The 17,585-nt window shown below is 36.9% G+C and overlaps 1 protein-coding gene across 1 annotated transcript; it reads right to left on the minus strand.

Annotated features, from left to right (window-relative positions):
- Positions 1-2,869: 2,869 nt before the first annotated feature.
- LOC102856251 (olfactory receptor 2G3-like) lies at positions 2,870-3,805 on the minus strand. Its single transcript, XM_006896312.1, has one exon. It carries the CDS (start codon positions 3,803-3,805, stop codon positions 2,870-2,872), a length of 936 nt encoding a protein of 311 aa, XP_006896374.1.
- Between the last annotated feature and the right edge of the window lie 13,780 nt (positions 3,806-17,585).

A 17,585-nucleotide genomic window follows, 5' to 3' on the forward strand; every position in this document is an offset into this window, starting at 1 on the left:
CTATGAATGAAATACCTGATAACTATCATCATTTTTCTAAGTTCAAAGAGTTTCCAAAAGCAAGCTATTTAGGAAGTGGGTGCCACTTCTGCTTTCTACCTGTGTTAATTTGGGAGCTCCATCAAGTACTTGCTCACCATGGATAACCAGTATCACATTTGACAAATAAGTGTCACAGTGTTTAGCATCACAACAACCATGAGTTACTAGTGTACATCAAATTGAAAGGTCAGTGATATACAACTCTAATTAGAAGAACGTTTGACCAAAACCAATTAAAACCAAGCCTCCACTAAAACAAGAAAGCACATCTTTGCAGATTCCAACTGCTCCACACAAAATGGATACCAGCCCCAAACTGGCGACCCACTACCTTTTAAATACAAGGCTAAATCAAATCAGCTCACACTCAATTGTGAATGAAACACAAAAACACACAAACAGCCCAAATCTCAACCAAAATAATAAAACACACCTTTGTAGCACACACACACACACACACACACACACACACACACACACACACTTTCAACAAGATAGATTGACAAAATGACTATTAAATTGAGCCCAAGCATATCAGAGACCATGAAATAGTAAAAGAATTGGGCAAAGTTAATATCTTTTTTTCATAGGGTCCCTCTAAATTGTAGTCAATTTGATGATATCTAATAAGAACAAATATGTATACTTTTCAGCAAGATAGAAGAATCAGTGTCTTTGAGTTGTGATGTTAGAGAAGGGTCGTGAATATCCCATGGATTGCCAACAGAACAAACATATTTGTCTTGGAGAAAGTAAAACCAGGGTGCTTCTTAGAGGGAAGAATGGTGAAGTATCATCTCAAATACTTTCAGCATGTTGTTAAAAGAGGTCAGCCTTTGGAAAAAAGATAGTATGCATGGAAAGGTGGAGAGTCAGTGAAAAAGAGGAAGACCCTTAATGAGATGAATTGACACAATGACTGTAACAAGTGACTAAAGTATATCGTAGATGCTGAAGGTGGCACAGAACAGGGAATGGTACAGATGTGCTGTTCTTAAGATAGCTTTGGGTCCTGGTTGACTCAACAGAAGCTAATAACAAATTCATGTAGCATAATCTTTCTAGTATTTCTGAAAGTATATCTTATAGCTTTTGTATATGTCAACTTTTGCCTGATATCAGACATTTGAGAGTATCTGACAACATTAGAATGCACCAAGGTAGAATGCATGAGGGGAGAAGTCAGGAAAAATTACACAGCTCTTTCAGTAAAAATTGCATATGTGGAAAGTTTTTAAGGATTTATAGGTATAAATCATTTTATTAAATCATTATATCTGGGAAAAATTGAAGGCAGAAAACTGAAAATTTAGATAATTTTTATTTTAAGGTCTCATTAGCTAAATAAAGATATAAAACTAAATATTGCTAGATCTTTCCCTGACATCACTGATAGACATTTGAGTAATTTTTTTTACTCCTTGGAATATGAAAAAATGTTCTCTTTTTCTGTGTTCTTAATATGGTGATATATTTTCTAATAGTTTTTGGTCAAAAGACTGCCTTAGAATTGGAAATATCAAGTCTCATATCTGTAGGAAATTCTTCTTTTCTTGATTAGTCTGCCTAATTTACAATGGTGTAAGTTTTCCTATAATTAGCCTAAAATATCCAGAAGAAATATAAAATTACATAATCATCTAAAATTTTTAAAGAAACTAACAAAGAAGACTGAGTATGAGAGTCTAGGGACCCCAATGCTTTTGTTTTAAGGTTCCTTATAAGAATAGAAATTTATCAAAACCAAAAACTCTCATGAGGAGTATTGTCATTCATATTGTCTTTGATATATATAATTTTTGATTATATGAATACTTATTAAGGCCAAAATCAAATAAATATTCTAAAAGGACATTTGAAGGTAAAAGACAGCTTTTACGTTTAGATTTGGAAGTACTTATCTAAATATAAGATGCACAGAGAACATGCACAGAGAAAATTCCATCAAATTCAGATAAAATACTATAATCTTCACACATATAAACACTAAATTAGTTTCAATCATCACCTGTCAGAGTTTATATTCTTGTGATTATGTGATGAAATTACTTAATGATTGAACAGCAACAAATTTAAAGCCCATCCTGCTGCCACTAGTGTGAACACATGCAATCAAAATCTAACTTATCAAAGAATCAAATATAGATTGTTAAAAAAGAGTTCAACTACTAGATGTACCAGATCATCCAGAAGTATACGAGTTAAACTCAGATGAGGTGAACTTTCAGAGTATGTTTCTCTTTATTCAAGGGTTGAGTCCAAATGTGCAGTATCTTATTGCCTTCGTGAACAAAACATAACACAAAAATTTGAAGCCATCTAACTAATTGTTAACAAATACCTTACTTCTTTAAGAAGATCCTGTACAATGCAAACAGTTTGTGCTACACTATTTATCCCAAATTGACAGTACAAACCCAACCAGTGGTACCACAGAAGCAGGATCTTAAGGGCCATACTTCTGTATAAATAGCAGTCAAGAAAACACCACAGCCCACATTTACTCTGTAACCCATGAGGTCCTCATGAATCAAATCTGCTGGACTGCAACAATATTCTTATTTCTATAAAGTCAAGGTAAGTTAATAAGTTGGTTTCATCTAGGTTTTAAATAAGAGGAGAGGGACCCCAGAGATGAGGGAAATTTCATTTGTACTTTATTCGGTAAACCAATTGACTGAGAGATTAAAATATGTTGAATGCAATACGCTAAGTAGGGGGTTATAAGAAAGTTTATTTGTAAAATTGTCAAAGAACTATGAATTTAGGATATTTTTTAGTCTTTCAGCAAACTTGCCTTAGTTAAACCATGTCTTTCATCAGTTTCTTAATCTGCTATATTCTGATCTCTTTGCACCAGCCTCTTCAAAGCCCCCTTGACATCTTTGTTTCTTAGAGTATAAATCAGAGGATTCAAGGTGGGAGTTACTATAGTATACAAAAGGGTTATAAACTTTCCCTGACTCTGGGCATAGGAACTGTTGGGATGGATATAGACAGCTGTAATGGTCATATAGAAGAGAGACACTACCAACAGATGGGACCCACATGTTCCTAGGGCTTTACGCCAGGCTTGAACTGACCTGATCCTCATCACTGCTTGAGCAATGTATCCATAGGAGATCAAAATGAGTGACAGAGGAAGGAGAAGCAATATCAAAGAAGCCATAAAGAGCTGGACTTCATTGGCGTGAACATCTACACAAGCCAGCTTGATCATGGTAGGGACTTCACACATAAAGTTGTAAATCTTCCGGTTCCCACAAAGGGGTAGCCGAAGGGTGATGGTGCCCTGAATCAGGGTGTTGCCCAATCCACTCAACCATGACACTCCTACAAGCGATTGGCAAAGTCGTGGATGCATAACAGTAACATAATGAAGTGGGCGGCAAACAGCAGCATAACGGTCATATGCCATGACAGTTAGAAGAATGCATTCAGTGGATCCTAGTGCTAGAGATGCATAAAGTTGAATAGCACAGCCTATCGGAGTAATTGTCTTGTCTGTACCATGAAGGTTCCAGAGTAGTTGAGGGGCAACGCTGGTAGTAAGGCAGAGGTCAACAAAAGAGAGATTGGTGAGAAAGTAATACATGGGTGTTTGCAGCATAGGATCCACACTGGAGACCATGATGATAATTGTGTTGCCTACTAGTGTCAGTAGATAGCAGATCAGTACAATCACAAAAAGGATCTTCTCAAGCTTCGGCTGGTCAGAAAAGCCCACAAGTATGAAATCACCTCCCAAACTCTCATTACTCATCTTCAATCTATGCATGAAGAGAAGAGAGATCAGCATAAAATACAAGTGTTGTGTCCAAAAATATTGCTGTTCAATAGATGTTGGATGTTGTTGTTGTTGTTAAGTGCCGTCGAGTCGCCTGTGACTCATAGCGACCCTATGTACAACAGCCCTAAACTCCGCTCTGTCCTGTGCCAATCGCACTGTCTCTGACACTCCCATCCCAATTATCCCAGTCAATGAATCAATCCACCTCATAGAGGGTCTTCCTCTCCTGTGCCGTCCCTCCACCCTCCCAAGCATGATGTCCCTCTCCAAGGACCGGTCTCTCCTCACAACATGTCCAAAGTAAGTTAGACAGAGCCTCAGAATCCTTGCCTCCAAGGAGCTACCCTGTTTAACCCTCTCCAGGACAAATCTGTTTGTTTTCCTAGCCGTCCATGGTATTCTCAATACTCTTCTCCAGCACCACAGCTCAAAGGCATCAATTCTCCTTCTATCCTCCTTGGTCATTGTCCAACTCTCTGATGCATAACAGGTGATTGCGAAGACCATGGCCTGTATCAGACGCACCTTAGTCTCCAGAGAGACACCACTGCTCTTCAGCACTTTGGAGAGGTCCCTAACAGAGATGTTGGATAGTGGGAGGTAAATAAGGTCAGAACTATGCGTTAGAAAAATTGACCCTGAAGGTGAGAAGGGTAAAGATGTGTGTGGAGAGAGAGAATCTTAAGGGAGAAGACTGATTCTAGGAGAAAGCAAAAACATGAAGGACTTTCTTAGAGAAATGCTAAAAGATATGGTGACATAAGCAATACAAGTAATTAAAACAGGAAAGTTTTGTCCTACCAATGAACATTTCTTTGTAACCATTTTATTAGTGATAATAGTTGTCACAGTGGTTAACTGCTGAGCTACTAACCAAAAATATATGGAATTGGAAACTACTAGTGGTTTCTTAGGAGTAAAATTAAGATTAAATTGTGGAAATCCTATTGGGCAGTATAATTTTGTCCAAAAGGGTCTCTTTGAGGTAGAATCAAATCAATGGAATTAGATAATGAAATAGGTTCGATAACCTGTAAAAGCCATAAAAAAATTAATACGAGCTGGATTCAATTTACAGAAATGGTTGCTTGCTTCCATTTTAAGCTTGTAAGCATAAATATTATCTTAAAATAAAACAAAAATTAAAGAACACTCAGGTTTTTTCTGTGTTTACAAAATGGCACTATCTCAGGAAATTTCTTCACCATCCCCACAAGACCTTGTTCTTAGGTGCCATCCAGTGCAGTAGGATTCATAGTGAACCTATGAACAGCCACCATAAAACTTGACTATCCTGTGTCATCCTTACCATCTCTGAATTACTCTAGAATCCATTACTGAGGTCACTGTGTCAATCCATCTTGTTGGGAGTCTTCCTCTCATTCACTGACCTTCCCTTCATCTTACCAAGCATGAGACTCTTTCCAAGAAACAGCCTTGCCTAACTACATAAGCAAAGTATGAAAGACAAACTTCATCACCCTTGTCTCCAAGGAGCACTCTATCCCCACCTTGTCCAGGACATAACTACTTGTTCTTTTGGTATTCCATGGGATATTCCATATTCTTCTCCAGAACAACAAACAACTCAAAAGCATCAATTCTTTCCTTATTCATTGTCCAGCTCTCTGATACACAGCAAGTGATTGAGAAGATCATGGCCTGAGTCAGATGCACTTCAGTCTTCAAAGTAACATCATTGCTCTTCTGTACTTTTGATAAGTCCTTGACAGCAGACTTACCCAATGAAATACATCTCCTGATCTCCTAGTAACAAGGATGTTGATTGTTAATCCAAACAAGATGAAACAATTGAGAGCTTTAATCTTTCCTCCATCTGTCATAATGTTGAGTGTTGGTCCTGTGGTGATGATCTTGGTCTTCTTGATGTTGAGGTGTACTCTATGGAGAAGACTGTAGTCCTTGACCTTCTGCAGCAAGAGTTTTATATACTTTTTGTTTTCAGTAAGCAAGGTTGTGTCATCAGCATATGGCAGTTGAAGAGTCTTCAACAAGACAACCATGGAGATTTGGAAAGGACTAACTTCCTTTAGAACAATAGGACTCTTAACACTAGGGCCACTTTCATTAACATAATAATCACTCCAACCCTACCACATGGACTGCATTGCATTAATTTTAATATCTCCCCGAAGTTTTAACTTTTTATTATTACAACAGTTGTCATATATACTAAAAATTCTGTATATAGCTAAAGACCTTATGACCAATTTTCACTTTGTATGGAAGAAGACATTTTTTTAAGCAATCAAGTTGTAAAATAGGAAGAACCATTAATAGAATTTCTTCATTAATTATACTATTACATTTGCTTTGACCACAGGCTTTTCTGTATTCACATTTTCTTTTTTGCTTTGCATGACCTGCCAAATGAAAACTAGAGAGCAATGAAGCCTGGAAGCAGGAGCGGCATCCACCTCCAAAATGGCTTGCCTCCGAAAACTCTATGTACTAACAGTGCTCAGGCCTTTCATTCATAGCGTCGCTATGAGTCGTCTATGACTTGACGGCACCTAACAACAATAACAATGATGACATAGAGAGAGCTACATTGGCCTAGTAGACAGAAAGTTATGCTACCAAGCCAAAGATGGCTGATTTTATTCTACGGCTCTTAGTCGGGGTTAAAATTGTTTTCCTGTCAAACATCCTTCTAGGTGGTATAGCACTGGTTTATGCAATGTTGTATAGAGGTAACTCTTGGCTGCTGTGATGCTGAACACTGTGACACTGATATGCCAAATGTGATAATGGTTACCCATGGTGGACAGTGTTTGCTGGAGCTTCCTGACTAAAACAAGCCTGGAAGCAGGAGCGGCATCCACTTCCAAAATGGCCTGCCTCCAGAAACTCTGTGTACGAACAGTACTCAGGCCTTTTGTTCATAGGGTCGCTATGAGTCGTCTACAACTCGATGGCACCTAATAACAACAGACAGCAATTAGTGTGAGTTTTAATATGATTTAAATAGCATATTGTTACGAATGGATTGAGAAATTATGGTACATTCACACAATGGAATACTATGCAACACGCAGGAGCAATAATTTTGTAAATTATTACCTACCTTGGGAGGAACTAGAGAGCATTATGCTGGGTGAACTAACTCAGTTCCACAAGGATAAATATTCTATAAAACTATTATTGTAGAATGAGTATAAGGATCCAGGAAGGTGGAAGAGGGTGGAAGCAGAGGGATGAGGATGTGCAAGGGGAGAGGGGAATTAATCATGGGGTTATACAATTTGATGGGGTCGGGGGTGCGGGGGTTGAGGGAAATTTGGAGAATCTGATTTTAAAAACAATGTTTTCAAATTTTGTAAATAAATCAGTATAAAATTTAAAAATAGCATGTTGTTGTTTGCCATAAATCTAAACCAATTAATAACCGATCCTCCAGAAAAGTTTAAAGAGATAGCAGCAAGGGAAGAGAATACTTACTCATCCTTTTGTGTTAGCTTAAGATACTTAATTAGTAATTTTTTTAATGTTTTAGTTCTCCTGTAACATTTTTATTATATTTTTAAAATGAGAAATTAGATACTTTATTAAAGTAGCAAAGCTCCCTAAAATGGCTATACCTTTAGAAAATTGTATTCTTTGATGTTGTTATGTGCCCTCAAGTTGTCTGTGACTCATAGTGACCCTATGTACAACAGCTCTGAACTCTGTTCTATCCTGAGCCAATCTCATCACCTCCAACAGACCCAATCACACATCTCCAGTCACTGAGTCAATCCATTTCAGCCTGTCTCCCTCTTCTGCACTGTCCCTCCATCCTACCAAATATAATGTTCTTCTCCAAGGACTGGTCCCTCCTGGCCATGTGCCCAAGTATGTGAGATGAAGCTTCAAAATTTTTTGTTTCCAGGAGCAGAATGGCTTCATACTCTCTAGGATTAACCTGTTTGTTCTCTTGGCAGTCCAGGTATGTTCAACATTCCATCAAATCTTCTTCTATCAACCTTAGTCATTGTCCAGCTCTCTGAGGCATAGCAAATAATTGAGAAGACCATGGCCTGTATTGTTGTTCTCCAGCACTCTAGGGAGGGCCCTGACAGCAGATTTTTTCCAACACAATTCATCTTTTGATTTCCTGACTGCTGGTGTCAAGAGTGTGGATTGTAAAAAAAATAATAAAAAAAAAAGAATGTGGATTGTAGAATCAAGTAAGCTGAAGTTGTTAACAATCTTACCCTCTCTACACATGAAGTTGCCAGTCAGTCCAGTGGTGATAATCTTTGTTTTCTTGATTTTGAGCTTCAGTCCATATTGAAGACTACACTCTTTGATCTTCTGTAATTTATGCCTCATATCCTCCTCAGTTTCAGCATACAAGTTTGTGTCATTTGCATAACACAGGGTATTGATAGGTCTTCCTCCAATCCTGATTGATGCATGCCGCATTCCTCCTTGTAAAGTCCTGCCTCTTGAATGATCTGTTCTGTATATAGATTGAAAAGGTATGCGGATAAGATGCATCCTCGACACACACTTCTCCTGATACTGAACCATGCAGTGTTTCCTTACTTTGTTCTGACTACCGCTTCCTGGTCCAACTATAGGTTTCACACTGGACATTGTGGACATTTATGTGTTCTGAGATTACCATTCTTCTCAAAGTTAACCACAAATTGTTGTGATCCACACAATCAAATGATTTTGCATAGTCAATGATACATAGACAGACATTCCTCTGGTACTCTCTGCTTTTGGCCAAGATTCATCTAATGTTGGCTATGATGACCCTAGGGCCACAGCTCTTCTCAACCCAGCATGCATGTATAGCCGTTCTCCACTGACATACTGTTCCAGTCATTTATGATAGACTTTATTAAAATTTTGTCAGTGATCCAATCTGTATTTTCTACTATATAGTTTTACACTATACAGTAGCAAAATAACAAGTTCATTTGATTGTTTTAAAGAATATTGCGAATGAAGGAAACATAATGTAAAGGAATTATTATATAAAAACTTAAGAAAGTATTAAAAAATTAAAAAGAATATTGCTAATTAATTAATTAGTTAAAATAGGTAAATAATTAATTAAAAAGAAGATGGAAGGAATATACTGAGTCACTGTACCAAAAGGAATTGGCAGATACAGAAGAATTTAATGAAATAGCATTTAAGCCAGAGCCTATAGTGATGAAGGCAGAAGTTCAAGCTGCTTTGAAGAAAATAGGAAAAAATAAGGCCCCCGGAATAGACGGTATACCAATTGACATATTTCAGCTAACAGATGCTGCCGTGGATGTGCTCACCAAGTTGTGCCAAGAAATCTGGAGAACAACCACTTGGCCAACTGACTGGAAGAGGTCTATATTTGTTTTCATCCCAAAGAAGGGTGACCCAACTGAGTGTGGAAATTACAGAACAATATCATTGATTTCACATGCAAGCAAGATTCTACTGAAGATTATATAAAAACGACTGGAACAGTACATCAGCAGAGAACTGCCAGAAGTCCAGGCTGGGTTTAGAAGGGGTCGTGGTACTAGGGATATTGTACCTGATGTTAGATGGATCTTAGCCGAAAGCAGAGAATACCAGAAGAATGTCTATCTGTGTTTCATTGATTATGCAAAGGCATTTGACTGTGTGGATCATAACAAACTGTGGCCGACTCTGAGAAAAATGGGAATCCCAGAACACTTAATCGTGCTAATGCGAAACCTATACTTGGACCAAGAGGCAGTCATCAGAACAGAGCAGGGCAACACTGCATGGTTCAAAACTGGGAAGGGTGTACGCCAGGGATGCATCCTGTCTCCATACCTTTTCAACATGTATGCAGAGCAGATTATCCGAGAGGCTGGGCTCTATGAGGAGAATTGTGGCATCAGGATTGGTGGAAGGTCTATTAACAATCTCCGTTATGCAGATGACACAACCCTGCTTGCTGAAACTGAGGAGGACCTCATGCACTTACTGCAGAGGGTCAAGGACTGCAGCCTTCAATATGGACTGAGGCTAAATGTTAAGAAGACAAAAATTCTTACCCCTGCACCAATCGGTAGCATCAGGATGGATGGTGAAGAGATTGAGATTGTTCACAGCTTCAGTTTGCTCGGCTCCACGGTCAACACTCTTGGCACCAGTAGCCAGGAAATAAAAAACGTATTTCAATGGGAAAGTCTGCTGTTAGGGACCTCTCTAAAGTACTCAAGAGCAATGGTGTCTCGGTGGAGACTAAGGTGCGCCTGATACAGGCCATGGTTTTTGCAACCACTTGTTATGCATCAGAGAGTTGGACAATGACTAGGGAGGATAGAAAGAGAATTGACGCCTTTGAGCTGTGGTGCTGGAGAAGAGTATTGAATGTACCATGGACTGCCAAGAAAACAAACAGGTCCATCGTAGAGAGGGTTAAACCAGGCTGCTCCTTGGAGGCAAGGATTCTGGGGCTTCGCCTGACATACTTTGGACATGTTATAAGGAGAGACAGGTCTTTAGAGAGGGACATCATGCTGAGTAGAGTGGAGGGACAGCACAGGAGGGGAAGACCCTCTATGAGGTGGATTGATTCAGTGACTGGGGTAATCGGGATGGGTATGTCAGAGGCAATGAGATTGGCACAGGATAGAGCAGGGTTTAGGGCTGTTGTACATAGGGTTGCTATGAGTCGCAAATGACTCGAAGGCACATAACAACAATAACAACAAATTGCTAGTTAATTTTATAGTGCTTCATACCATAGGTAACTGATGTGTTTTAACTGACACAAAAAATATGCAGTGTTATTGTGAATGGCAATGAGACAAATTTTCTTAGCAAGTGGAATCTAAGTAGAAAACTAAAGCACAAATAGGAGTTAGCTAGTGAAAAAAACAAGGCTTGAGGTGTTATGTTATATGCCGTAATCACAACTTATTCATAGCAGACTCTCCAACAGGTTTCTAGAGGCTATAAATTGTACAGAAGGAAATTGCTCATTATTCTCCAATAGAGCAGCCAGTGGGTTTTAACCATTTGTATTTGGGTTGGCAGCACAATTTCTTCCCCGTAGACCCTGAGAACATAGATTATTTTAGGCAAAAAAGAAATCACTTCTAGAGTTTCTTTTAAAACAACAAAGAAAAAGGGAATATCTGATTTAATAGGATTAGTCTGCCATAGTAGTTCAGCATGGAAAGTTGTGTGTGTGTGTGTGTGTGTGTGTGTGTGTGTGTGTGTGTGGTGACTTAGTGGTAAGAAACTTCACTACAATCCCCAAAATACACCATTCAGATCCACTAGTTGCTCTTCAGAAGAAGGATAGGCAATCTTCTGCGTGATTAAATGCCTTTGTGAACTTAATAGATTTTGCAAGGATCTAAGAAAGAGATGGGGGTTTTTTCGGTGAGAGGGCATTTATAATAGACACAGGAGGTATTTAGGAGTCGTTTTTGTGCACCATCAAGTTGGAGGAACCAACTCATTGTTGATCCTCTAGCACGTTTTCAGAGACAGTAAATAACATGGGTAGTGATTGTCCATCCTTCTCCTGCTGAGCTGCTGGTGAATTCAAACCACATGCCTTTGGGATTGCAGTGTGGTTTCTTACCACTACCAATCTAATTGATGCTTGACTAGGTATAGGGAAAAGGGAGCTCTGGTGATTTAGTATTAAGGTATTGTGCTGCCATACCAAACGTTGTAGTTCAAATCATCAGCTGCTCCACAGGACAAAGATGAGCAATCTCTTCCTTGGCAATTTACTGCCTCTGAAAGTCTTAACCTGATGGAAGGTCAGTTATGAGTCAGTTCTGACTTCGTGGTACACAGCTACAGCAACAGAGAGTGAAAAGGATGGGTTGATTATGGGATTCAAGTTTCTTAACTACTAGGAATAGTTAACATAAAAAACATAAAAGCTGACAAAATTTTTACAGGGTAGATAGTAAATTTATGTCTCTACATTTGGTTGCTAAAACTTTGATAAATGTAAATATATGACTCAATTGTGCTGAATCTTTATCACTCCTTCTCCATGTGGATATACCAATGATGCCACAGTTGGAATCTATCATTAACCTCCCTAACAAAAAAATTCTCCACTTTAAGATTTTCTGCCATTTATATACATACACTAGTGCATAACTAAACTAAATGAGAATGCAGCAAAGACATTTTTTGCACCTTTCATGAATTTTAATCAATATTTGCTTATATTATTAAACTTTTAAAAGGCAGTTATTTTAAATTCTTATGTTAAAGTAGAATAAAATTAAGCACTGCTTCACCAATCTCATTATCATTCTATTAATTATAGGTCACAAATTGTGTACATGTGTGTATTTCCCAGATCTTAAGTGTTTTTTGAGTAAAAACTGTTAGATACATCTTAGCTTCCTTTGCAGGATAACATACAAGTTTATGGTAATTAAGAAATAAGTTATTGGATGAAAAAACAGTTTCTAAACGTATAAACTCATTTAAAAGCATCAGAGAAATATTATCTTTTTCTTTAGAAAAGTAGAGCAAGTGGTTTTGCTTTTTTTCTAGAGATGATGGTGGCTTTGTTTAGCTTCCGTTCATTCACTCACATGCATTTTGTTTTTATAATGTTAATTAAAGTTGTATAATTCCATTATAATGTTTTATCAGAATCTCTCTGTACTCTCCCTTTCTCTTCAATTCCAATATTTTAAAAATCGTTATCCAAATTTGAAAAAATAAAGTTCAAATAAAAATGGAAACATTAGGAAAGTTCTAAATATGAGATGTTTAATTTGACCATCATAGGTAACATCTAAACTGAAAAATCATAAAAATGTTCACAGTTGAGAAGACATTTCTATAGAACTACCAAAAATTCTCTTCTAAGGAGTAAAAATGTGTCTTAAGAATATAAACCGCATTCTCTTGTATACATCAACAAATTAACAAGATTAACTTTTCATGTGACCAGTACTGGAGTGAAGAATTTCTTCACATGTTTTACAGAGAATAAAAAATAGTATTTCCTGTGATCCTTAGTCTAATTTTATGATTGCAACTACTAAGAGATTACCTTGTTCAGGAACCTCCCTGAAGAATCCCCTATCTCCACAGCCTGCTTGCTTTTTGATATATAAAAACATCTTTTTTGTTTCCAGTCATGGATATCAACTCCATCTATAGTAATTACCAAAATATTTTAAACAAGTCCGTCTGTTAGAGGATTCTGTCATTGTCAGACTACTTGTTATGATATCACAGTTCTGAGGCTCCTACCATACTGTCAGGTATTGGGGTGGGGTTTTTTTCTGTCTTCAATTTGAATTTATAACAAAATGATATATTAATGAATTGTAATTACTGGCATAGAAATGTATATTTCTATAAAGGATTAAGTGAAAAATGTATATTTCTAAAAAGGATTAAGTGAAAAATCAATATTATTTGTAAACTTTCACTCAAAAATAAAAAATTAAAATATACTTTCTATTTATTTAATTTTAGATGACAAAGAGTTTTATATAGCCTCTTACTTTTCTCATTCTCTTCCTACACATGACTTTCGGAATTGCACACACATTAGCACGCACATGGACACACACACACACACACACACACACACACACAGAGATGTTCATTAAGATACAGTTTTCATTTCTTAAATATGAGATTCATAAGCTTCAACATTATGTAATTCAAGACTCTACAAAATTTCTCCTTTTGATTTTCAGAACTATTTCCCAATATTTGTAATTTGTCCTACCCATTTAAATATCTTTATTATTCTATTTTGCATAAAGTTCTAATTTCTTATTCAAACCCTTAGCTGATCATAAGTTTCCTAATTTGTACTGCTTATTCCATTTCCTTTCTCAAATCAATTGGATGTCACAGGACAGCAACATTCTTTTAAAAAACTAGGTGGTTACACCTTTATTTAATAGTGTCACTGCGAAAATTTGAACCACTATCTTTACAATTAATAAATTATTTTTAAAAAATTACCCTCCAGTCTTAATGACCTCATATACTACAGATTGTTTCATAGGATTTTTTTGCTGTATTTGGTGTAAAACGAGTCTTGGTGGAGCAACAGTTAATATTTTGGATACCAAACAAAATTCAGTCTGAATCCACTAACTGTTCAGCAAGAAGAAAGACCTGGATCTCTGCTTCTATAAAGATTACAATTTAGGAAATTTTATATGGCATTTCTGCTCTGCCACATATGAAATGGAATCAACTGCATGCCACAGAACTGCATTTCTTATAGAAATAGATGGTCAGGCCTTTATTTAATAGTGTCACCAGAAGATTTGAAAGTTTTAGGCTAGTAATCTAGAACAAATCATGTGCCCTGTCCACAGTGATGGGAAGAATAAATTCTACTGACCTGTGTTTACTTCTGTACCAACATCTTCCAGGAAGAATTCATATCCATTCTCTACAAAACTACTTCCCTATAATCCTGAGTTACTTTACAATAATGTATCAATTTGTATTTCACTAGCAGGCTATATATCCTCAAGTGGAAACTCAGCTCTTAATGGGCAAAGACATCAATTTCCCTTAAATGTCTTTCCCCCGCCCCCCATCCTCAGTGACAAATCTGTGTTTGGAATATACAAACAATCAAACCAAAAACCTAAAAAAAAAAAATTAGAACTCATTGCCATTAAGTTAGAATCATTTCATCCTACAGACTTTTAGAAACTGTTAATCACATGAAGAGATTGCCCTTCTTTGGCTTGCAGAGTCAGTGATGGATTTGAACCACTGGAAGAGTATAGCATTTGAGTTAGCAGTGCAACTCCTTATGGGTTACACTACCAGATATTCTTGTGTTTGGAACATAATAAGTATCTCTTAAATACACTAGTATCTATTCTTTTTAATACATGGAGTTTATCTCTATCTTCCTCTGCTAGCTAGCAAAAGATTAAGTGTTTACAATACATAGCAATTATAACTCAATACAACACACGTAAGGTAACAGTGTTCATTGAAAACCAAATATCTAGTTGCTATTTTTAAAAATGCACGTTACTATCATTAACTCTCTATTCTACAACAAAATAAATTTTAGTGATGAGATATTCTTTAAATTATACTTTGGTGAAATACAATTCTTGGGAATGTTGTTGTTATTGTTGTTGTTATGTGCGTCGAGTCGCTTGCGACTCATAGCGACCTTATGTACAGCAGCCCTAACCCCTGCTCTGTCCTGTGCCAATTGCACTGTCTCCATACTCCCATCCTGATTATCCCAGTCACTCAATCAATCCACCTCATAGAGGGCCTTCCCCTGCTGCGCTGTCACTCCGCCCTACCAAGCATGATGTCCCTTTCCTAGGAGCAGTCCCTCCTTACAACATGTCCAAAATATGTTAGATGAAGCCTCAGAATCCTTGCCTCCAAGGAGCCACCTAGGAATATTCTTGAGAATAACAGATAGGTTTTTTAAGGTATATGCTAGATAATTATATAAATAAACTATGTCCAAGATTTTCCCTAAAGTAGTTATCATGTTTATTTTACTCAATCTAGTGTTAATTGATTCACTTGTCCTTAATTTGAACAAACCTCAATCTGTTGCTTTGAGTCACTTCTGGCATTTAGTAATCCTATAGGCCAGAAGAGAATTGTTCTACAGGGTTTTTAATAGTGTCATCTTTACAAATGCAGATTACATCTTTATTCTGCCATGTGGTTGGTGAGTTTGAACCAATATTTCAATTATCTTCCAAATGTGTAACCAATGTGCTACCAGGATTCATGGTTCTCTTGTCCTAAGAAAATAGAATAAATAAACATCGCAATTTATTGCATCTCACTTTGTAAATTTAATTACTATATAGTCTTGTTAATTCTCTACAATTAAGGAGAAAATACAATGACTCAAAGAGAAAAGAGAGAGTGCATCTAAATTCCAAAATCAATCTCCATAATAGTCTATGTGTTTCCTACTGCCAAAGGGGCCCTTTAGAGTAGTGAGAGAAGATCTTCACCCTGAAACCCACAGCGTCCCTTTTCAGCAGGAAGTAGCTAAGAGAATACGCCATCCCCTTTTCCTTATGACTCAGGGTGAAGTCTCTCTCAGGGAGGAGTGATAGGGAATGGCAAAGGACACACTGACAAAGAAGATTAATCAGAACTGGCTTTGACAAGCACTGTGGCATTTGGACAAGAACAAACTGGGAGGAGGGTAGAGAGAATAGTGCAACAATGAATGAGTGGAAGCCCAAAATCTCTGTAAATGTTTATGAAAATTAATAAAATATAATTATAGCGTTTCAAAAAAAAAAAGAAAGCGTATATGTGTATAACACACATAAAAAATTAAATTATTTGCCTCTGTAGTGTTTTATGTGTGTGTGTGTGTGTGTATACACACAACTATGAGTATATTGACAGAATTTACACTTTATTCTTTAAGCTTTTTAACAAATAGCACATTTGAAAAATTTGACGAAATCTAAGACTGAAGAAACTTAAAATAGTACAGAAAATTCACTTCTTGAGAGTCTACATCTCCAACTGCATGAACACTTGGAAAAATACAGTTTATCTCATAGTCAAATTCCTTTTAAAAATAGTAAACTCAAAAAAGCCACTGCTGTTGAGATGATTCAGCTTATTGTGACCCTGCATCATTTCTTCAAGGGCTGTAAATCTTATTGGGGCAGAGGGGATTGCGACTCCATAGAGGCGCCGGTTAATTCCACCTGCCAGAGATTTTGGTTGTGCAGCAAAGTTCACTACAGACTACCCATCCTAAAATAGTAAGAATGGTGTTAATATGGTGTTCCAGAATTGAAAAGAAAAACATATAAAAGGTAGGTATGGAAGTTAGAATTATTAGCTTGAGCGAGTCAGGAAGTCAGTCTAACAGGAACAGTTGAAGAAAACAATTATTAGGTTTTCTCAATATCAATAATTGTTACTAGATAGAGATCTGCAAGAGAAATTATGTGGTCTTCATTATTTATTTCCTCACCTTTGATAAGTTTGTCCCTTCACTCTTCTAATTGATTTCCCAAGACAAGAGGATGGTTGTTACAAATCTTTTCAGAATCATGAGATTCTGAACATGGATCTCTGATTCCAAGCTTAGGATAGGAATAAAAGTGTTTACTTCAAGAAGCAGAAAACACTGAGGTTTGTAGCAGGAAATGTTAGACACAGAGTATGACCTTGGGGATCTTAATTTCCCCATTAGGGCAATTAATAACAAAGGAGTGACCAAAAGTAAGGCTTATTGGACCCTTGTATGGAAAAAACTACTTCTAACCACTTAAATCTTCAACCTAGGAAGTTTACACACCTCAATAAAAGTTGTCATCTTCTAAAAATTACTTGTCTAGAAACATGATTTTTCACAAACTTCACCATCTTAAAAAATGAGTGGAAGCAAGGATTTTGAAGTTCCATCTCAAATACTTTGGACATGTTGCCAGGAAGGTCCATTTCTTATAAAAGGACATCATGATTCAAAAGGTAGAGGAACAGTGCAGTAGAGGAAGACTCTGGATGAGGTAGATTGACACAGTGACTGGTAATTGGGACAGTTGTATCATAAACAACAAAACTTCCTTGGCAAAGGGCAGGGTTCGATAGTTCACAGGGTCACTATGAATTGTAGTCAACTTGATGACATATAACAATAATAACAACAAGATTTAATGAAACAAATATATATGAATATGTCACAAGTTAAAGTAAGCTTGTGATACAAATTTTCACACACTGTTTAAAGAAGAGTATAATGAAAGACTTAGTAATAAAATATTCCTTCTGTAACATACCT

The sequence above is a fragment of the Elephantulus edwardii genome, unplaced genomic scaffold, assembly GCF_000299155.1.
Source record: "Elephantulus edwardii isolate Elephantulus edwardi_28Jun2011 unplaced genomic scaffold, EleEdw1.0 scaffold00184, whole genome shotgun sequence".
NCBI lineage: Eukaryota > Metazoa > Chordata > Mammalia > Macroscelidea > Macroscelididae > Elephantulus > Elephantulus edwardii.

Bases quoted from the DNA above. Each gene is read 5' to 3' on its own strand.
- LOC102856251 (XM_006896312.1), bottom strand. From the start codon at position 3,805: ATGAGTAATGAGAGTTTGGGAGGTGATTTCATACTTGTGGGCTTTTCT.